Consider the following 21,929-nt stretch of genomic DNA (forward strand, 5'->3'; position numbering starts at 1 on the left):
AATTAACATTAGCTTGTAACAGTGCAGGTGTCATGTAATAGATAGTTAAAGGTAAAGGACTATATGGTATTCCATACACATCCAAAGAGCAACAGAAAACAACACATTCATTCACTACCCAATTCTCTAAATTCTGCCTAACTTTAATTAAAAACAAAAAATGTAATATATCTGATGTATTCTGAAAACTAATTCCAGTTGTGATGTCTAGGCACGACAACAGCAGCAAATTCATGTGAAAACCAAAGAAGCACATAATCATACAGCATAATTACAACCAACACAATGAATTCTCTGTTCAATTCCTCTCTCCATCTGACCGTGATGAAAACTTATTACACCCCAAAAAATCCTCAAGATTTCACACGCTGGGGAAAAGGCGGTATTAACTGGAGGCACTTTAAAGCCCCCGAAGTACAACCAGTCACCAAGGTCATAGTGACCTTGGTGTGTTGCTACTGTTGTTGCAGCTGTGGCATGACCAGAGGAATGAGGAGAAAAGGAAGTAAAATAAAAATGTTTTCAGCCTCTCTCCATCCTTGAAAAAGACTCTGTAAAAAAAGGTAAAAACACAATTTCCTTGGTGAAAGGGAAGATTTGGGCTACTGATTGAGGGCAAGGCCACGGGTGAGTCTCTGGCTGTCATGATTTCTGTCTCAGCCCTGTTTATTGGCCTCCTGTCATACTCCATCCCCCCAGACCAGATGTCCCCAGACTTTCTTCTTGTTTCCAGATCCACCTGCTCACCTGTTTTCCATTTCCAATCACTGGAGCTTCCCCGCCTACCTACACACCTGTTCCTCATTTCCCTCATCTGCTCCCTGGTATTTAGACCAGCTCTTTTCCCCCAGTAGGGTGCTGGATTGTTTGCTAATGTCTCTGTGTGTTTCACTTTGTGCTGGTCAGCTTCTGTGGACTCCCATTTCTGTTATCTGTACATTTTCCAACAGTTACCTGTTGTCCGTGCCTGTCTGTCTGCCTGCCTGTCTGTCCATACGTCTGTCTAGAAGCCTGGTTCTCATCACTTACTCTATTGAAGTTCCTTCATTGCATCAGCCTGCCTGTGTGCCTGTGCTCCTACCACCAGCAATGGTAGAACAATATGGCCTAAAATGCACCCAGCAGTCAAGCTTCTATTGGGCCTGCCATTTACCAGGGATAGCTTATGAGTGTCTAAGGACACTTTTCTTAATGAAGAGCCAGACTTCCTAAAGTGGGACCTGGAATTGGCCAAGACAGGGAGAACAATTAGAAGTTTGTCTTCATCTCTGATCCATGTACTGTTTCTTGCAAGCCTGTCACCTTTACCACCTGTACAGCCATACCGCATGCCTCCCAGAGACCTGCTTCCCAGTCCTAACTCTGTAGCTAGCCCCAGGCCTGCTAGCCACCAGCTAGCTACCTTCTGGTCTTCTAACCTGGCAGGGGGTCTAAACCCCGTCCTGCGCCACAGATGGTTAGACTCAGGCTGGCTTGTCTGCTGCCAGCTCTGGAATCAACAGCCTCTTCCAGCCTCCAGTCGGCTATCATCAGATCTGCTAGCCATCAGCCTGAAACCCACCTGGCTAGCCCTGCCCAGCCTTCAACCTGCTTCTGCACTGGGTTGCCTGCCAGCCAGTCAGTCAGTTAACCACAAGCCTTCTAGCTTCCAGTCTGCTTCCAAGTCAGCTAGCCTCTGGCTTGATCCTGCCTCTGAAGACCTTCAGCAGTCGTCTTTCCTGGGTAGTTGCCTCCTTATTTCTGAGAGGAAGCTGGGCAACTGATCCCCTAGAAGGAAGCATGGGCTTCCTTCTAGGGGATCATGGGCCTGTGCTCCTACCACCAGCCATCACACTGTCACAACATACTACCACACATGAGCTTTTCTAAAGAGCACATAAAACAGACATGCCTTTAAACAAAAATATGTGCAGCACATGCAAACAACCAAAGGACAGCTGCTTCATTCTATAAAACTCATTCTCATCATGTGAGGAGAGAAAAGACTCCTGAAACCTTGTGTGTGTGAGTGAGAGTGTGTGTGTGTGTGTGTGTGTGTGTGTGTGTGTGTGTGTGTGTGTGTGTGTGTGTGTGTGTGTGTGTGAGAGAGAGTGAGAGTGTGAGATTGAGATTGAGAGTGTGTGTGTGTGTGTGTGTGTTTGTGTATGTGTGTGAGAGAAAAAACATGTCTAAGCCTTTCACAGAATATAGTACACACAACTTTGAGAGACAAATTGCCTGCAATTCTAAATGAGTTCAATGTATTTTATTGGCTTGCTTTTGTGTGTGCGTGTGTTGCTCTGACCATTCTCCACATGCTCCTCTTCCCCCACACTGCCCTCTGGTGTGGTTCGCTCGTAGCCTTCCTCGGGCAGTGGCAGGGCTCCCAGCCGTGGCCCTGATGAACTCTTGCTGCTCGGCGTCTCCGAGTCCTCCAGGCCACTGTCATAGCAACCACCATCCTGGGGCTGGCTGACAACTGAGAAGGTCACCCGGCGAAGGGTCCCCTGCAGGGAACATACACACACACACACACAATATGGGACTAATCATCCAGGATTCTTAATCTGAGATTCTAAATCTGGGGATTAGGCTTGTGGGAAGGGGTCTGCAAAGACATATTGAGATTATCTGATCGTGTTCGCCTTGATTATGGGTTTAGCTGCTACAATGCAGGGTAATAGTCATCAACCAATCGCGGCGGTCTTTCAAAGTTTTCGGTTGGGTTTTAATCCCAGTTTAGATTAATGCTGTTGGACATGGCTGATGTTTACAAACCTTGTTTTTCATCTGGAATGGCACCCAGTAGTAGTAGTAGTGGAGGCAGCAGCTGGGTAATATAGAGTCCCTCTCAAAAACACTTACTTGGTGCTCTACTAAAACAGTCAAGGATTTGAAATAAGTCTGGTGATATTCTATATTTTTCTTACTGTCAAAGAACCCCATGAAAAAACTCAAACTAGCAATGCACCTATCTTATTAAAAAGTTTTATAAAAAGTGTATCCAAAGCCTCATAAAGCATATCTGTGGCATAGAAATCCATTGTTGTCAATTAAACACACATCAATGAGCTCCACCACTGCACAGAGTGACATGTTCCTACATAACAAATAACATGGGCACTGCAGTTTATTTTAAATTAATCCCACCAAAACCGTCCTGCTGTGCATACAGGGTGGTTATGTGTGTAAATAGTTCATGAAATGTGTATCAATCCGCGGCTGAAAATAGTATCCAACAACTTCCATATGTTCACTAAAAACTACAGTCGTCTGCTGTTTTACGAGATTATTTAACTTTAAAAAAAAAAAAAACAGTGCCACAAACAGGGTCAGGAAGTTGGAAACTGGAGAGATGTATGAATGCATTGTTGGTTTTGGTCTCTTCGTTGGATTTGTTGACAATAACAAAAATATAGAATATCGTCAACCTTATCCTTTCAGGTTTGTTGATTTTTAGATTCATTTATTTGGTTTGTTTTCAGCGTTTTCATAATTTTTATTGTTTACCCTTTAGTTTCCAAATTAATTAAACTTATTTTCTGATGTACATGTTTGGATTGTTCTGCCTTTTCTTGTTGTACTGATACAGTTTGATTTGAAATTGCTGCTTGTCTTTATCTTTTTATTTACATTTGGCCAAGGAAGACTACCAACCGTCATGTGGAAGTTCTAGCTGAATAAAAAGAAATATACCCTGTGCTACCTGTAAAAGCTTGAATTGCAACCATGAGGGTTTCAAAGGGTAGGCTGCAGCCGTAACTGTGAACACAAACCAATGGGCCATCTACCACCAGTGACAAATCTCCCATTCCTGCAGTGAAAGTGGTGGTGATTCAGCATTGAATCATGTCATTCACTCAAACTGAACATCACACCTGCTGCGATTTCAGTGTACAAATCTCCCCAGTCTAGTTAGCCGACCAATTTTCACTTTGGAAAGTAAAAAAAAAACCGTAATAAGTCCATGCTGAGAGAATATCAGAGAGAGTTAAATGACTCTGTCTGGCCTGGAGGGATCACTCTGCACCAGGAAGCCCATTTCTATACAATACCCCGCCTATCTGCTCTCATACTCATTTATCTGCTTGCAAAATTACAACCATTTCATTTTCGATCTGCTTTGAAACACATGGCTTATAGAGAGGAAGTGAGGGAAGAGTGGGTAGAGGCAGATTATGGCGGGAAAACTTCAGCTTGGAACGTTACCTCAGGATAATCTGAAGGGAAATTTATGGACGGATAGGTTAAAGGTCAAAACTGCACCAATTCTTTCTTTTTCTTCCAAGCACACAAAGAAAAGGGAATATTTTAACATTTCACCTAATGAACATGCAAGACAAGAGGAGAGAGGTACAGAGCAAAATTAATTATGTAGAAGGGAAATTAACAAGCATTTGTCTCTTCCGCCATTTCTTAACAAAATTTAGATGATAGCACAATGAGAAAAAGTAACTCAGAGAGCAGGGTTGGTGAGCACAAGCAAGACTGAGGAAGAGATATTGGAGTTTAATGGAAAAGCAACAGTTCTTGGAATCCCAGTGGCTTCATCTTAGCTCTCCACAGAGATCAATGTATTTTTAGAACATTAGCTTAGATGAAGCTGTCCAACCTCTTTTCCACTCGTTCAGACAAGGGGCAATGGCACAGAGAGGGAAAAGTGGGTGAAAGAGTATCAAAGGATGAGTATCGAGAACCACAGTGGGTATGGGTAAGGATCATTTTTGTTCCGCGATGAAAACAGAAGTTAATTGCGTGATCTCACCATAATAAGTTTGTTTTTAGAGATCAGTGATGTTGACACCACAACTAACTCCTCTATTTCTCTCTCTATATATACCTCTATATAGAATATTTTTTCACCTAAACGGTTGGCAGAGTTTATGAGGATACTGGAAATGCCTTCAGAACAGTGCTTAATGTTGTTAAACAAGACCTAGAGTCTACAGCCATGCTAGGTACACTGGTGCTTTGAGCTAAATTGCTTACATCAACATGCTAACATGCTGACAAAGCCAGTGCTAACATGGTGATGCTAAGCAGACATAATGTTTACCATGTTAACTGTCTTAGTTCAGTGTGTTAGCATTTGCTAATTAGCACTAAACACAAAGTACAGCTGAAGCTGCTGGGGAGATCATTACCTTTTCAGGTATTTGTGTCATGAACCAAAGTACTGGACATATGTTGACCTGTTGATGGTGCTAATTGAAAAGTCAGGGGATCACCAAAATTATTACAATCTATCCTGAGGGGGACAGGAATGTGTGCACCAAATTTCATGAAAATACATCCACCAGTCAAGATATTTCACTGAAAAGTCAGGGGATCGGCAAAGTCACTGGGCTTCATCCTCTGGGGACCATGTATGTCTGTAAAAAATTTAATGACAATCCATCCAGTAATCTATTTCCATCCATCAGATGCTTAGCTCTATGAATTGAATGCAATGGTATTACATGAGAGGCACAAACTTGAGTAAGGGTTACTTCGTGAATGTAGAAATCCAGCCTGCGCCATGGGGCGGGACCTGATTGACAGACAAGGAGTGAGTTACTACTATTGGAGGTTGTTCCTGGTGTTGGTTCCTCTGTGCGTGTGTTCTATTACAGAATTCATCTGTTCAGCCATGATTCAATCTAATTCAATTTCCCTCCAACCCTCTCTCTGGCCATAGCTGCCCCCTTTCATTCCTTCATCCTGATAATTTTATTTTCTGTCTCTCCTCTATCCTTCCTTCCTTTGGCCGATCCTGCAGTCCACTCTGCTTTTCACAGCTGTAACTCTCCCTCTTTTCTCTGTTCCTCCCTATTGCTCCCTCCAACCCCCCTTTCCTCTGTCCCGTCTTCTCTTTGCCAGTCAGCTTTATGATGTGGCAATCGATGGCGTGTCCTTGGCCTCGTTATGAATCCCGCTCCACTTCCCCACAGCAGCCTTTATTGACCCATAACTTGTCCATACTCCCTAACCACTTTTTCCCTCTTTTTCTTTCATCCTGCATCCTCTCTATCTCAAAGTCTTGTGTTCATTGACAAACCTCTCTTCAATTCTTTTGCCAAATCCCATATTTTGGCATCTTTTAGTCATTAAATGCTACTAATTGTACACTCTACACACTCTTCCCCCGTACCTCTTGCTTTTTATCACTGTTGTCTCAGTTCTTTCCCAATTTGGCCTCATACTCCTTCATTTATGCTTCTACTACTCCCTAATCATTCTAACATTTTTCTGTCAATGCGTTTTTTTTAAAGCTTTTAAAACTTGTTCGAATACCTTAAATTCATCTTTTTATTTCCTTTCCTCTCTCTAAAAAAACCTCTCCATACTCCTTGATGTTTTCCAACCTGGCTCACAAAGCACGTTTGTGTGAATGCATGTACTGTATTTCTGTGTATGCGTGCATGCTTTGTATTATTTGCCTGAGCAATTGCTATAGAGACTGACTAAATATGCCAAATATCTACAGAATGTCGACACACATTCATACATGTGAACATACACGCACATAAGGATGAACTGGCTAAGGTCCAGTGTGGCCTATGACTTCATGCCTGATGGAATATTAACTGAGTTTGACGGACGACATAAAAAACCTTCCCCTTAATCTGACCCGGGCCATTACAGTTCAATACTGACATCGGAGCTTCACTCATCTGCACGGCACGGTGAGTGTGTTTGAGTGCGTGTGTGAGTGTGCTTGTGCATCTCTCTACATGCATGTTATGCATCTGTGCTGTACAAGCAAATGAGTATCCTGATACAGTATGGAAGTTGTTTTGAAGTTATTTCTGGCTGATCAGCGTGAATCAAACAGAGGAATGATGGGTCTGAACTCAGAATAAACTTAACCATCTGAATCTTGCAGCTCTGAAGAGTCTGTAGAAAAATCTTTTCCTAATATAGCTTTCATTCCAGAGTGAGCCTGTGTTTCAGTGCACGTGTGTGTGCATATGCTTACACCGATGAGTGAGACTTCACACCTTTATGTTTGTGTTATAGCTGTGTATGATTGTGAGTCTTTCAAAGTCTGCAAGATGTGTTATGTCAGCCTGTGAGAATACAAGTGTGTGTGTGTGTGTGTGTGTGTGTGTGTGTGTGTGTGTGTGTGTGTGTGTGTGTGTGTGTGTGTGAGTGAGACTGTTTGTAGTGGAAGGATGAGCACGTGTGTGCGCGTGCAAAGGTTGGCTTAGTCATCAAGGTAATTAGTGTGTAAACCTCCTCGCTGTCGGTTCAAAGAGAATTAACGAGCTCTAGTTAATTAACAGTCTCCCTCTCTTCTCGTTACATGTGTCTGCATATTCAACATGTGTGTGTGTGTTTGTGTTTGTGTGTGTGTGTGTGTGTGTGTGTGTGTGTGTGTGTGTGTGTGTGTGTGTGTGTGTGTGTGTGTGTGTGTGTGTTTGTGTCCTATGTGTAGCTGTGGGTGTGAGTTTTTGTGTGAAACATCTGCACATCTGACTGTTTGTGTGTGTGTGTGTGTGAGCACGTTTGGATGTGAGTGTGTGTTTGTGTTTGTCTATACCCTGCTACACTCTGGTCTGCATAATGAATTGACAGGATGTGGCTAATGCATAAACCAAAACTACAAATATGGTTGTAGGACTAGAGCCACATTTCCCTTTGGCTCTCTGCTCATTCTCATTTATGTTTGACATCATCTAGGTACAGGGGCAGAACCACCATGTAATGGTTGATTTTATTATTTATTAGCTTGTTATATATACATTATATTGCTTAGTTCCTCTTTCATACATTACAAGTTGTTTTTAACAACGCTCAACCACTGTAGCCACACATTTGTTCATCCACTCACTGAACTCCGAGTCACGCTGCACGCAAGGAGTCAGGATGTCATGCATTATCCATAACTGACCAGAGTGCATAGATCTACTGCATATCGTACTTTAGATATACCACAATATGTACATTACTGTCATGTTTCAGGGGACTGAAGACAGATCAAATAAAATGAAGATAATTCTTTTTTCTGCACCGAAATATAATTGGAATTTAACTGATATGGTGTATTTCAGACTGATACCAAAATTATTGATGATTAATATCCACTGCAAGTGTATGATAGCTTTTTGCTCTTGAATTTATATTTGATAGAGTGGATGTAGCCACAGTAATTGATAGAGGCTGTTCAATAATTACATTTGGGCTAAACAGCTCTTAGATTTTAATTACATAAAAGATGTTTTTTTTCTTGCCTGCTTGCTTTTGTTTATTAAAAATGTAACAGACTGTGGCAGAAGGAATTTATATGTTTTAATGACTGAGTCTGAGGGGTGGTATTTTCTAATATTTATCAAATGTTCACCAGTTATGATGCCATTAGCTAGTCTGATAGCATGTCGGCCAGCGTCACAAGCGATAGATTGTGTTTTCACCTTTCATTCCCAACATCCTTTTCCCACTTTCCTCCAAATTGCTGCATGATTGTATTTGTAACTGTCCTAAAAAAGAAAAAAGCAACCGGAGGTGGGAAAGATATATTTTTTTTCTTTGTGGTGGTCAAGTTTTTGTGCTGGAAAAGGCATAAGTTGGACAGTTTTATGAGCCAAATGTCAATCACACAGACACCTGACATTCTATTTGCAGTCTCTCCCTCCAGACACCAAAAATTTTCCTAACGTTGACTGAGGGGTGTAGCTGTGTGCATTATTTTCCCTGTCAGTTGTCCTTGACTGGTAGTTTCAGCATGTGGACATCAATATTTTTTCATTGTGATTATTTTCCAGCCAGAAATAGGATTGTGTGACCCTCATGGGATACTGAAAGTCTCAATTAAAGGCCAGATTTATGGAATTCTTTAAGTGGCTTAGCAGCTCTAGTGGGCAGAATGGCCTATTGAATGGTTAGAATAACTCTCTCCATTAAAACATAATATGTGTTTTCATGGAATAATTGGTTTACAAAAACATAATTGAAAAAGGGAATATTTACTGAATATTTTGATGTAGCTTTCAGGAAAAGATCTCTACCATACTACACAAGCAGATATCCAATAGTCAATGCAAGATCAATATCATCAATCTAATATCAATATTTATATGATCACATTATGTCACAGCATCCTGTTTCTCATAGTATGATAGCTTATTTGCTACCTAAAAATAAAGGAGATGTCAGCCCTTCTGTATATTACAGCTATAACTCTGTGGAATACGTAAGGTGATATTGCACGATGCTACCACAACACAAAATGAAAACTAATAAGCTTCTGTTGACACCACATGGGTATGGCCCAGACTCCATATCTGGAATGCTGATCGGTCAAAATGACCGTTGCTTCTTTTCTTTTCTTTTGCCTCCGTTTAAAAATAATATTTTGCTCATGCAGCCAGTGAATGGATGTACTCATTCTTCGAGAGTTGACTGAGTGCTGAAAAGATTAAGTGAACTCAATAAGTGTGACTTTATTAGAATTCAAACATTATTGAAAAATAATGAGGTTGTATTGACTGTTTTTGTATTCAAATTATTGAGCAGTTTTACAGCAGGAATGCTGATTAAACTACCATGTAAAGTTGCTTTGTGCAGAGACACTAACTGAATGGATCAATTCACACTGTTGCCTAATTCATACATTCAAAGTTTGTGAGTTTCAATGTCTGTGGGACTCTGCTGATGTGATGTTTCATTTCTTGCATTTGGTTTAATACATGCTTGTCCTTGCAATTTTTTACTATTATTTTCTACCATTTCAATTGTGTTGCCATTTATATTCTCATATCCACTCCAGATGTCTTGGTCAGTACAAGGTAATTTTTTTACAAGGACTTTAAGTGTGAAATTTATTGGTGAAAAGTCACATGAATATCTTGGGGGTTTTATTAATTTTATTTTTTTTAGCATCGTGCTTTAACACATTTCTCTATCACATCTCTTTTCTGTGTTTTATCACCATGCCAATGAGGCCAATGAATAAAACTAAACCAACTTTGACTAAGCGATTGAGTCAACTGGTCAAATCTGTCTGTTCTCAGGCTACATTTGCTCGAAAGTCTCTGAAACATTTGCTAGAAAATCTTCTGAAACCTTCTGCTGTCAACTGTTAAGTTATGCATCAAAGGCAGTGAGGAGGAGAAATGGTGAAATATGCTGACAGAAAGCATCTCACAGGGGCTGTGTGAACAGGACAGATGTGTTAACAATTAATTTGACGATGATATATTTACACTGGTTATTTAAATATAGAACTGATCTAAAGCTGTAATCAAGACCTTGTGCTGTAATGGAGGGACGTGTGCGGTCCTGAAATGCACTTTCCTGAGACTGTGCTGAAAACAACAGACATCCTGTTAACGCAGTTTAGCCATTGGGTCAAACAGACAGGTAAAGACACGTGTCGAGAGAGAACCAGGGTGAGAGGCTGCAACTAATGATGAATAAAAACAACTGATAAATGGATGAATAAGCAAAAAAAGACAGACAAAGAAAGGAGCAAAAGGGTGTTAATCAGCATGTGTGGCAGGTTAAAATATTATACAAGAAAGAAAAAAGAATGAAAGCAAAAGAAAGAAAAACAAGCAAGGGAAAGACCAAAAAGCCCTGTGTGACCACACAGTGAAGTAGAAATTAAGACACGATAGGCTTTTGTGGTATTTGCAGAATGCAGAAAATGGTTTGGAGCAGGTTGAAACTCAGCTCAGGGAGAGATGAAGCAATATGAGCGGCATTTCTTCAGCTGTCTAACTCGCAGATGTTGATGAGCCGAGGCACCTTGTTACCACAACACACACACACACACACACACACACACACACACTCACACAGCTTCCATGCGGATTCCGTAAACCCACACATTAAGCACACCTGCTTGCTAACGCTCACACTTGCAGGTATAAACTTACACACACACATATACACACACACTCATTTGTAAATAGGCAGCATGTATGTTGCAGTGGAACCACCTCTGCAGTAAGTCTCCATGCTTCTGCTTTCCCCTTATTTTTCCTCCCATATTTCTCTACTCCCTCTCACCCTTCCTTCATTCACCCTTCCCTAATATCCCCTTTCTTTGCTTTCCTCTCCCCTTTTCCTCTTTCATCCTTCTCATTCTGCAGTCCACCAGTCCCCCCCCCATTCCTCCCCTTCCCTTCTCTCTTTCCTCTGTTTCAGTCTCTCTCCATTGCTCCCTCTAGAAGCAGGTGATGTAGAAGGGTGCTCAGCAGTATCTGACTATCAGGCCTGACTCTGTGAGAGGAATGATAATCACTGTGCTGCACTGCAGAGAGAAAGAAGAGAGGGAGCGAAGGAGAGACAGGGAGAGAGAAGAGGGAGGGAAAGGGGGCATGAGGTAGAGGGAAAGGGGGGCAAGTGCGGCAGTAGAAAAGGGGGACAATATAAAGTGGGGAGGATGGATAATGAGAGGAGGAGGGCATGACAATGGGACAAAGAGAAAAGAGGGAGAGTAAGACAAAGAGGAATAAAGGAAAAACAGTAAAAAAAGAGACAGAAAGAAAAACTAAGAAAGAATTACAGAAATTGGTCACTGATTTAGTAACATATACCTCCTCCGTGTCATGCTCCCTCTTTCCCCTCACTCAAACACCTTCTCCTGCTCAACTCCCCTCATCTTTCCCCTCCTGCATACACACTCACACACACACACACTCAGTCACACACCTCTGACAACGCCACCCCTACCAACACAAAAGCTTGTAGTACAGCAGCCTCGTGATATGAGGGAGAGCCTTAGCCTTGTGTCTGAGCACCAGAGAACATTAACTGCAGCAGCGAGGTCATCTGATCAGTACTATGCGGTCCCTCTCTCCCTCTCTCCCTCTTTCTCTCTCTGTTCCTCCTCACACTGCTGCAGTCCATTCCCGGCCCCCCTGTGGCCATCGCTGGAACTACCAGCCACGCTGCCCAAGAGCACACCCGTCCTGATACACTGTTTTTGCATCATACAATGCTTGTATGTAATTTGCCGAAGCTCGCTGGCCATAAATCACGCTCTCTTGCTGGGAGCAATTTAAGCCAAACCCTGTGGCCAGTGCTCATTATCAGAGCCCTAACTAGTTACTGTAACTGTGTAGGTGTGTGTATTTTGTTTCTAGGTATGCTGGGTATGTCTAATTTGTGGAGAGAGAGACAGAAAGAGAGACTGCTTAGCCGGTCTACTGTATCGCCATCCACCACAGCTTTGTTACCATCAAGCCGTCCACTCTGGCACTGAGCTTTCTCCCTGTCTCCCTGTCTCCATCTGGGTCCTCCACCCTGCAGATACGCACTGAAAATCACTCACTCTATTCACAGTGTTGGGCCTTTGAAATGTTTATCCTTTTGTGCAGCTGTCGCTGTCTAAAGGGGGAGAAACAAAACACAATCAAAAGCTCACAGAGTGAGATGTAAAGCGAGGCTTACCGGACAAATGCCCATGATTCAGATTAGCTCCTTTGTTGGTGTGTTTGTGCGTGAGCTTTTGATGTTCATCGCTTTCCTCTGCTAGCCCCTAAAACAGTCATCTCTTATAATATCCATGACAGCAATCATTGTTGAGACAGATGCAAACAGGATGGTGGTCTACAACTGGCCTTCTGTGTGCGCTCGTGAGTAAGAGAGACCATACATATGTATGCCTGCTATTTAGACGCCATTTACTGCCCATTCTGTGTGTATATGTGTGTGTCGACCATTAGGCTAATAGTATGGGTGTTAGGAACAGGCTTTTCCCACCCACTGCCATTGTCCATTAAGGCTGACCAGATGAGAGGGAACAATGACTTCACTGTGGGGGCTATTGTACAAAAGAGTAAAAATGAGGATGAGGCTAAAGATATGTAGTCTTGCACACAAGGCTGGCAGACAGGCACACACACACACACACACACCCACATACACAAACACAACCTCCCTGTTGAGAGTGATTAGGAGTGCTGCTGTGAACAATAGACGGAGTCAATAAAGGAACTCAGAGACATCCGGACACAAGAGCAAGGTCTCTACCACCACCACCACCCCCACCCCTGCCACAACTACCTCCGTTTCATCCCTCATATTTTCTCTATCTCAGCATCCTGTACACTTTCTCCTCTCCCGTTCTTTTTTCTCCACTGAAATAGTTTTTTCTCTCCCACATTCAAAACAAGTTTGTCATACCTGACCCAGCCTGCTCTATATATCTCTCATTTTCTTGTTGTCTCTGTCCTCTCTCTCTCTTGCATATACTCTGTCTCCTTTGTGGTGCTCTTGTCTTTTGTAAAAATGGGTGGACGGGCTGAGCTGACATGGCGGAGCACCACGGCAAACTGAAACCCATCCTGTCTGTTTAGAATCAGTGTCACTCATTTTACAAGGTTAAAGATAGCTTTGCTTGATGTGTTGTCAGATACACACACTCACACATGCATGGTCTGCACTCCAAGAGAAGACCGCGTTAACTCACACACCTACGTAGAAATATGACCTAAAATGGCAATACAGCATATCTGTGTTTGAGTTTTATTTATGTGTGGGTGTGTGTGCGCGTCTGTGTGTGTGTGTGTGTGTGTGTGTGTGTGTGTGTGTGTGTGTGTGTGTGTGTGTGTGTGTGTGTGTGTGTGTGTGTGTGTGTGTGTGTGTGTGAGCGAACCCCATCTCAGCCCTATCACCCCCGTGACAGACACAGTGCCACAGAAATGTCTTGGGGCGCCTCGCCCAATGTCTTGACAATAGTCTCAGTGTGTGTGAGTGACAGAGAGTGGCTCGGGGACACAGAGGGGGCGTTATACTGGGTAGACGACATGCATGCACACACACATATGCAGACACGCACACACATAAAACAGGGAAGACAGTGCGCTCTTTCTCTCCCTCTGCACTATTTCTCATTCCCTCTCTCCCTGACGTAGAGAGACTCAATCATTCTCACACTCTGTCTCTTTTGACGCAGAGGAAAACATAAAACAACTGCTCCCTCACTCCCTCTCTCTCTCTTTTTCTGTGTGTGTGTGTGTGTGTGTGTTTGTGTGCGTGCGTGTTTGAATGCAGACTGTATAATTAATATGGCTTTCATTTTCTTTGAGCTATGAAGTATGCTTTTGGTATGCAAACAGGCCTCTTGCATGTGAGTATATGTATGAGCGTGTGTATGTATGTGTGTGTGTGTGTCTGTGTGTGTGTGTGTGTGTTTGTGTGTGTGTGTGTGTTTGTGTGTGCTGTTCAATACACCAGAGATCGAGTGCAGAGTCGGGCCATTGAGCAAAAGGAGAGTTAATGAGAGAGCAGAGGAGAATCCATCGCTAACCTCATACCACACTTCAAGCATATACGTACATTGGCTCCATTTTTGCTGTCCCCTTTGAAAATTGTGGTTCAGCATTAGAGTTAAGAAATTACTTCAGTGAAGCCCTATCCAGCAGAGTTTCAGGGAGCTGAGCCTTTGCTGAGGAGCCTGATAATTATGCGACTCCTGGTATTAAAAATTTTTTAAGAAATGCAAATTATTCGACAGCAACTGCAGTAAAATAGTTACGCTCCAGATGAAAACCTAATATTTAGTGCATATTAAAACCGCAGGTATATACAACACTAATTACTTATAATGTGTAAAGGTATAGCCTGCTCTCTTACTCAGTATTAAAATGTATGTCAACTTCAGCTGATAGCCTAGCATTATGATGGGACATTTGGGGATATAAGGATTTAAGGAGTGTGTAGCACACATAAATATAACCATGTTTATATTCTCGGTCACTCACTTTTATTTATGTGTGAGTTCATGTTGAGACATTAAGTGTAGAGATTCCTTTGTTTTTAGGTCTTGAGCGTGATTAGGAGTGCTGCTCTGAGTAATAGGCAGAGTCAATAAAGGACTCTCAAAGACGTCTGGATACAAGAGCAAGGTCTCTACCAGGTCGGGGCAAAAACTGCCTCAGGACAACAAGTACTGATTCCCATCATTACTGAATTATCAGCTGATTATTTTCACAACTAAGTGATCGATGATTTGATGACGACAAATTGCTCGTTTTTTCCAACTGACAGTCCAAAACCCAAAGATATTCTGTTTCTTGTACAGTCTGTGAAATTTCGGCATCACTTAAACAATTAACAATTGTTGCTGACTTAGTTTCTGTTAATCAAATAATCGATCAATTGAATAACTGAATAATTGATAACTGATTTTTCATTAACTAAGACAAAAAGCCTTGTTTTAAGCTTTAAGAAAATGTATTTTCCTGATAATACAATGACTCTTTAAAGCATATAAATAAAAAAAGGAGAATTTTTCAACTCATTAATCCTCCACTTTATCTGAAAACCAAAATATTAACAAAATAAATTGAAATGTATATAATATTTGCATGACTTAAGTGAGCGAACTGAAAAGCTCAAGCTTTGAATTAAGTACTTTGTAGATGCAAGTGCACAAGCTAATGTCCAAGTTAGGACGTGCTCTGTGTAAATTGGTTTCCTAACAGTCTCAATCTCAGACTCTACATAAAGCCCCATATGGGAGTAGGGAATGAATTATTAAACCATTCATAATGATCACGCCAAGTGAGAGTAACACAGCTTTGTAAAAGTCACGCAAAGCCATTTTCCCACAGCCGCATGTCAACACACATGAAAATAAAACTAGCTTCTTTTGATATTCAATTAATGGTTTAGTCAATAATTTTAGCTTTAACGTTTGATCACTCTTGAAGCTACAATGCTGGTGCTGCTGCTTTGTGGTTGAGATCCACTTAAAATGTGGCTAAGCATGGGGAGCACGCTTGACTTCTGCCTTTTAGATATTTCAGAAAAAAAGGGGAAGAAAGAAAAAAAAAGCCACGGGGAGCATGTTGAGGTGAAATTGTCAATTCAACATATTTTTTGACGGAAGGCTCCCTGCAACGAGTCTGCCGGATTTAAAAGGGGCCATTGTCAGCAAAGGCCAGCATTAAGAAACACTCTCACACATCAAACTCTAATCAGAGCCTGCTCTTTTTAACACCCGTGAAAGCTTTCATGTTAACACGAAACCGCGACCAAAGCTTTATTCACGCTTTTAAAAGAGACTGACCGGTCAATGAGCATGCGTGTGTGTGTGTGTGTGTGTGTGTGCCTGCGCCTGACAAAATACCATATCTGTCTCAACACACTCCCTCCTTGCTTTTCATCTTACCGATGATAGTGTGTGTGACTCCCCCAACCATGCATACATTTTCTGGGATACCCACTTTCACTGTGTACACCTGTGAGTGTGCGTGTTTGTGTGTGCATATGTCTGCATGCCCACAGGGATGTGTATATTTTCCAAGCCATCTCAGGTTGTCGGCTCAGATGTGAGTATTCTTTTATCCAGCCAATTAGAGGTTGCCATTTCATCCCCATGGAAATCTGTTAGGGGCCCTAATTGGCAGACATATTTGCATTACTTTGGTTGCAGTTTTTTTTTGTGCGCTTGTGTTTAAGTTTGTGTGTGCGTCTGTGGATCTGAGTAATGCTCAATAGGAGTGCACTCTTTTGGTTTTGCCGGTTTCATTTCCCTTTTTTCTCAAGAGCTGTTATTTCCTATCTTCATAATATCTCTGTATTTTGTGAACAGGAGAATGGAGTCTCTTAAATAATGCATGTCTCGCTTGCACCTGTGCAGTGTTGACCCATTAAGAACCAGCTTTACCGTAATGCTGTACAATTACTGTGCTGTATATGAGGAGCGTTGATTGATTTTAAAGGCGGGTTTAATTCCTCAAAGTTCAGTTTGTTTTTGTTTGGAAGTATGTAGATGGGTAAACATGAATCATTAAGGAATGATGGTGGTAGTTGAAACTATACATTTGTAATGTATATGGGATAGAGTTAAAAGTGGTGTGGCGTGAGTGCCTGATTATATAGTCTGTATGACTACGTGTGTGTGTGTCAAATAGGTCAAAGTATTTTAATGCTTCTGTTTGAAAGCACCAAGGGAATTTCACTCCAGAGGCTGCACTGGTTAATTCTTGTAATTCAGCCACCTGTCTGTGTGTGTGTGTCTTTGTCAGTGTGTGTGTGTGTGTGTCTTTGTGAGTGTGTGAGTGTGCGTGCGTAGGTGGGCGTCTCTCATCTAGGTTATTTCCGACATGAAGAGACAAGGACGGTTGGACAAACATCAAAACACACACACACACACACACACACACACACACACACACACACACACACACACACACACACACACACACACACACAGACATACACTCAAGCATACAGGCACACATACATTGAGAGAGGTATAGTGGTATAATATGGAGCATCACTGTAGGCAGAGGCCTGCCCACTCAGATTTATGTAACTTCTTTGATAGGGCAGGTAGAAAGCTCTCATTCTCTCTCTCTCACACACACGTACACACACTCACACCAAAATAGCCCGAAGAGTCTGAGCTGGCTTAGCTCGCGGAGTGAAGCTCCCTCCTCTCCTCTCCTCTCCTCTCCTCTCCTCTCCTCTCCTCTCCTCTCTTCTTCCAACCCTAGACCCATTCACCTCATTTCTGTCTTTTTCATTCCATCTCTCTCTTTCGCTACACTCTCTCCTTCAGCTTTCCACCCCTAGGCGATACGTAAGAACGCATTCTCATTTTGTAGCTTCACATCTCCCACTACCACTCATTGAAGCATCACCTTTTCTCCCACTCGCTCAATTTCTCTTTATCTGCCTACCCAACTCTTATAACCTCAACCCCTACTCCCCCACCACCACCATCCCGTTCCTTCTCAGCCATGGGTACTGACCAGGAATGTGTCTTTTCTCCCGTTCCACTGATTTTCCCGTCTCTTCCTCTGACTCCCCCTTTCTTTTCTATCTCCATCTTGATCTTTCGATTTATCTATATTCCACCAACAATTCTAAAACAGATGGCTACACTTAGCCCCGGGCAAAAACATTGGCTTTGGACTACAGCGCTACCGGGGCCAGTCTTTCGCACTCACACAAGATCTAATAAGCTGATATCCGGTGAGGGAAATATGCTCTGATTCACCAGTGGCCACAATGCATAAACCATATTGTTCAGTGCAGTTATTCACACCTTAGGCTTGTTCCTTGGTAGCATGCTTAATTTTATTCAATGAGAAAAAATGAAAAGCAAAGATTAAAGCATACTTTAACTACAGTCTAAAAACAGAGTAAGAGAGGGAGAGGAAAATGGAGAGGGTTGTTAGAAGTCATTTGCAGAATTTAAAGAAACTATTAAGTGTTATTAAAAAGTGTTTGGAACCATTAAAGAATACATTTTGAAAAGATGGGAGATCCAGATGGAGAGTGATGAAAAGAGAAGAAACCACTTAGGGAGAACAGAGAGATCAATCAGAGGGAAGACAGACGGTGGAGGATGTGGGTATGTGGGTGTGTGTGTGGTGGGGGAGGCAGACAGATATTGGGAAAGAGGGTTGGAGACGCTTTTTTTATTGGATGAGTTCAGAAGCAGACAGTGCAGGCGACCAGTCTATGGAATATTCAGTCACATAATGGTGGTTTCTTCTTGTCACCCTAGTTTTATAAGTTTGTACACTCAAGTTTGTGACTGGAAACTGTGTTTTGCATCTTACAATTTTTGTAACTTTCAAAACAGACAATACGATAATCACACCCACTTTGTGCGCTGATTGGCCGGTTGGGTGGAGATGATAACGTAAGACGGCGTTTGAACTTCTCTCCCAAGCTTTATTCTTTCATTCCTCACTCTGCTGCATCCTTCACTTTTTATGTGTACAACTCAGCGCAACATCATAAATGCTTTTGTGCGCGCACTTACACACATTTTTACAATTCATTAAATAGATACATAAAGAGTTCTTGAAAATGGATCAGGCACACAGTGTGAAATAGCCAGGTAAGAAAAATGTGGCTTTTAGAGGTGGTTGGACGACACACTGTATGAACACCACTGTAGCTCGCTTCAGGCATAGAGAACCCTTTGCATAATCTTTTACCGCACAGTTTGTAAAGCTTGAAGCAGTGGAGTTGAATGCACAAACTAACAAGATAGTTTACGGACAGAGACATAAATGTTCAGACTTAAAAAATTAAGCCCGCAAGCACAGACCTGAATATGCAGTATAAACTTTCAGAACAGAGTTAACAGCCTCACACTTCAATATACAAGCTTAAAAAACAAAGATTACTATTTTCAGCGCACCTTTAACATAATGAAGCTAATAATATACGGTCAATCCACGTAATACACTAAAAATCTCTCACATGCTGCCCCCTGAGCTGACAGCTGAAACATCCACTGGCAACGTAAACAAATTTAAATCACCTCACTTCAATTCACTTCACTTCAATTTGATTCAGTTTGAGTCTGACTCAGTCCTACTCGTTTCCATACAGTTAGAATTATTCAATTCAGCTGAGTGGGGCTCCGTCCAGTTCAATTCAAAATCCATTCAAGTCAATTTAATTCAACCCAACTCAATACCACTTAATGCACTGAAGATTCTTTTGTGTGGGTGGATAAAACCAGTCACAGGGCTACTAAGCTGTCTAGAATCCCTGTCTAGTGGAAGAGAGAGCGCTTTTGTTTAGCAATATTGGGTAAAATTGCTCAACCCAGAGACAGCCATTAAGGTAATGCTGGAAGGCAGATGAGCCGAATGCAGAGCTGTACAATGCAGAGCAGAGTCTTCAAGAAGCAAATAAAAGGAAGCATCTCAGCGAGGGGCTTGCTATGTAGGTCTTTGTATGCACTCAACAGTGTGTGTGTGTGTGTGTGTGTGTGTGTGTGTGTGTGTCAGGGAGTTAAGAGAGTGTGTGTTTGTAAGCCTCTACGGATGTGTGTGATTCTAGGAGACAGAGTTTGCCTGGGCTCGTGCATGTGATTCGATCCAGAGGGAGTGGAAGAAGAAACTGATGTAAGAGCCGGAAAACTTTCCCCTCTTCTCGTGTGTCATCATATTCTTATCAGAGTTTGTATGCTTGCGGTGAAAAGCGTATATACATAAGGATCTGGGAGGGTGTATAATTATATGCTATTATGTGCGCACTAGGGCTTGTTTCAGTGGGCTCGTCTGCGTGTGTTAAGATCACACGTCTGACAGTGGCTGCTGTGTGTGTGAGTTCCTGCCTCAGCTTGTCTGTGCGTGTTATGTGTGGGAATGACATTCCCACATTCCTGCCATTTCACAGACAACTTGAAACAAAAGCTGAAGGGAGGAGTTGTTAACACAGTAACATTATCAGCTGAACAGCCTGTCTGCATTATATCGTGTGGTAAACATCCAAGACAGACAGAGGACTTCCAATCACATTCCAGCTCTGGGTGACCTTGATGAGTGAGGAAACAGACAATGTCTCTCCCTCTGCCTCCTGCAATCTCACTCCCTCTTATTCTCTCCTCGCTTTGTCTTTCTGTCTTTGTCCCGCTGTCCTGAGCTCACACATGGAAACACACACACACACACACACACACACACACACACACACACACACACACACACACACACACACACACACACACACACACACACACACACACACACTCAAATTCACACAAAGACACACAAACACACACATCTTTAATATAATAAGTTTGTGAGGAGGTTTCACTGACTTTCAATTCATTAATCCTAAAACTAAGCTTAACCCTTACCATGACATGCCTCCCCTTGCCTTTACCTTCACCTGATCATTATTCTGATCTTTAAACAAAACACATTAAGAAAGAAGGATAACCAAAACATCCGTTTTAGGAGCTCACCGTCATCCTACTGAGGACATTTAAACGTACACCTAGTCTACACTGGCCACCCAGTGACAGCAACGTGTCAGCACAGGAACAGCACTGCTATCAATTGGAGAGGCTTAGACAGTGCTCACAGCCCAATTCACAGTCAGTGTGGTTACACAAGCAAGTGAGGAGAAAATAGAGTTAGGGTGTTGATAGGGTGCTTTTTCACATCTACCATAATTGATACAGTTCAAACTAAATCTGGTGATAAAGCAAAGGGGTTACAATCTCCCCCTCCACAAACGACCACCTGTTATTACATGACCAGATTCTTAAGTCACACGATGACAAAGGAAGACTGTGAGATGTGACTGAAAGCTCCTAGAAAAAGCTGTTAAGTGGACATTGAGTTAAATTTTTTTTTTTTTTTTTTTGCTGTAATTCAATTCTCGAGCAAACTTTGGTGAACTTTTCATTCACATCAGATTCTGTAACTGTAATTATGTGACAGTAGTATAAATTACAAAGCTTTACTTGAATTAAAAGATAGGATTTGTGTGTTTTCCGATCATAGCAAATTAAATATTCTAATTTATACATAGTTATCAAAGATTAAATATATTAAAAACTTGGTAAAACTTAATCATTCATGATTTACAATACAACAGAAGAGGTCCAGTAGCAGTCTTAACTAATAATGCTCAAAACCAGCTATTACTTAAAGAGCTCTTTGTCACCACCAGAAGGGATAAATAAAGCCGAAACTTTCAAGTCAGTCAAAGTGATTTAATGTCTGTAGTACAGTAAGTTAAACACAAAACAGACTAGAACTAAAAGGCAACAGTGTTTAATGTTTTTCTTTGTTCTGCCCTAATGGAACTGAACCACAAATGTGAAAGCACCTTCAAGTACAGCGTGTTTGGAAGGTATCCATATGACCCTGGTCAAGCAGAAAATCAATGTTTACAGGGTAAGCATGTGTTCCACCTCCACAGCCGAGCATCTAACACAAACACGCATCTGTTTCCATTTTCCTTTAATGTTTGAACCTTTCTTCATCTCATCACCCCTCATCATCTGTACCTCTCTCACTCGCTCTCTCACTTCTTTCTATCAGGCTCATCTTACCTCTCTGATGCCCACTGACTCTCACCTCCTCCCTGTCCCCTCCCCTCGCTCTTTGTCTCCAGGTCAGTAGATCAGTTTTCAGTTTGCCTCGTCGGGTGATCCCCACTTTGGTTACCTCGTCCTTCTCAACTCTCGCTTACCCCACCTCCTCACCTCCCCACCTACTCACCCCATGAGCATGTGGCCGGCTGTA

At 42.0% G+C, this 21,929-nt stretch overlaps 1 protein-coding gene across 1 annotated transcript in view; it reads right to left on the bottom strand.

Annotated features, from left to right (window-relative positions):
- pcdh7a (protocadherin 7a) overlaps positions 1 to 21,929 on the bottom strand; it is a 41,343-nt gene that overhangs the window by 4,598 nt on the left and 14,816 nt on the right. The window contains exon 5 of the mRNA XM_040146789.1: positions 2,285 to 2,486. Coding sequence (XP_040002723.1) covers positions 2,285 to 2,486 — 202 coding nt within the window. The remainder of the gene's footprint in view (positions 1 to 2,284; positions 2,487 to 21,929) is intronic.

This window comes from Xiphias gladius, chromosome 15 (genome assembly GCF_016859285.1).
Source record: "Xiphias gladius isolate SHS-SW01 ecotype Sanya breed wild chromosome 15, ASM1685928v1, whole genome shotgun sequence".
NCBI classification, from domain to species: domain Eukaryota; kingdom Metazoa; phylum Chordata; class Actinopteri; order Istiophoriformes; family Xiphiidae; genus Xiphias; species Xiphias gladius.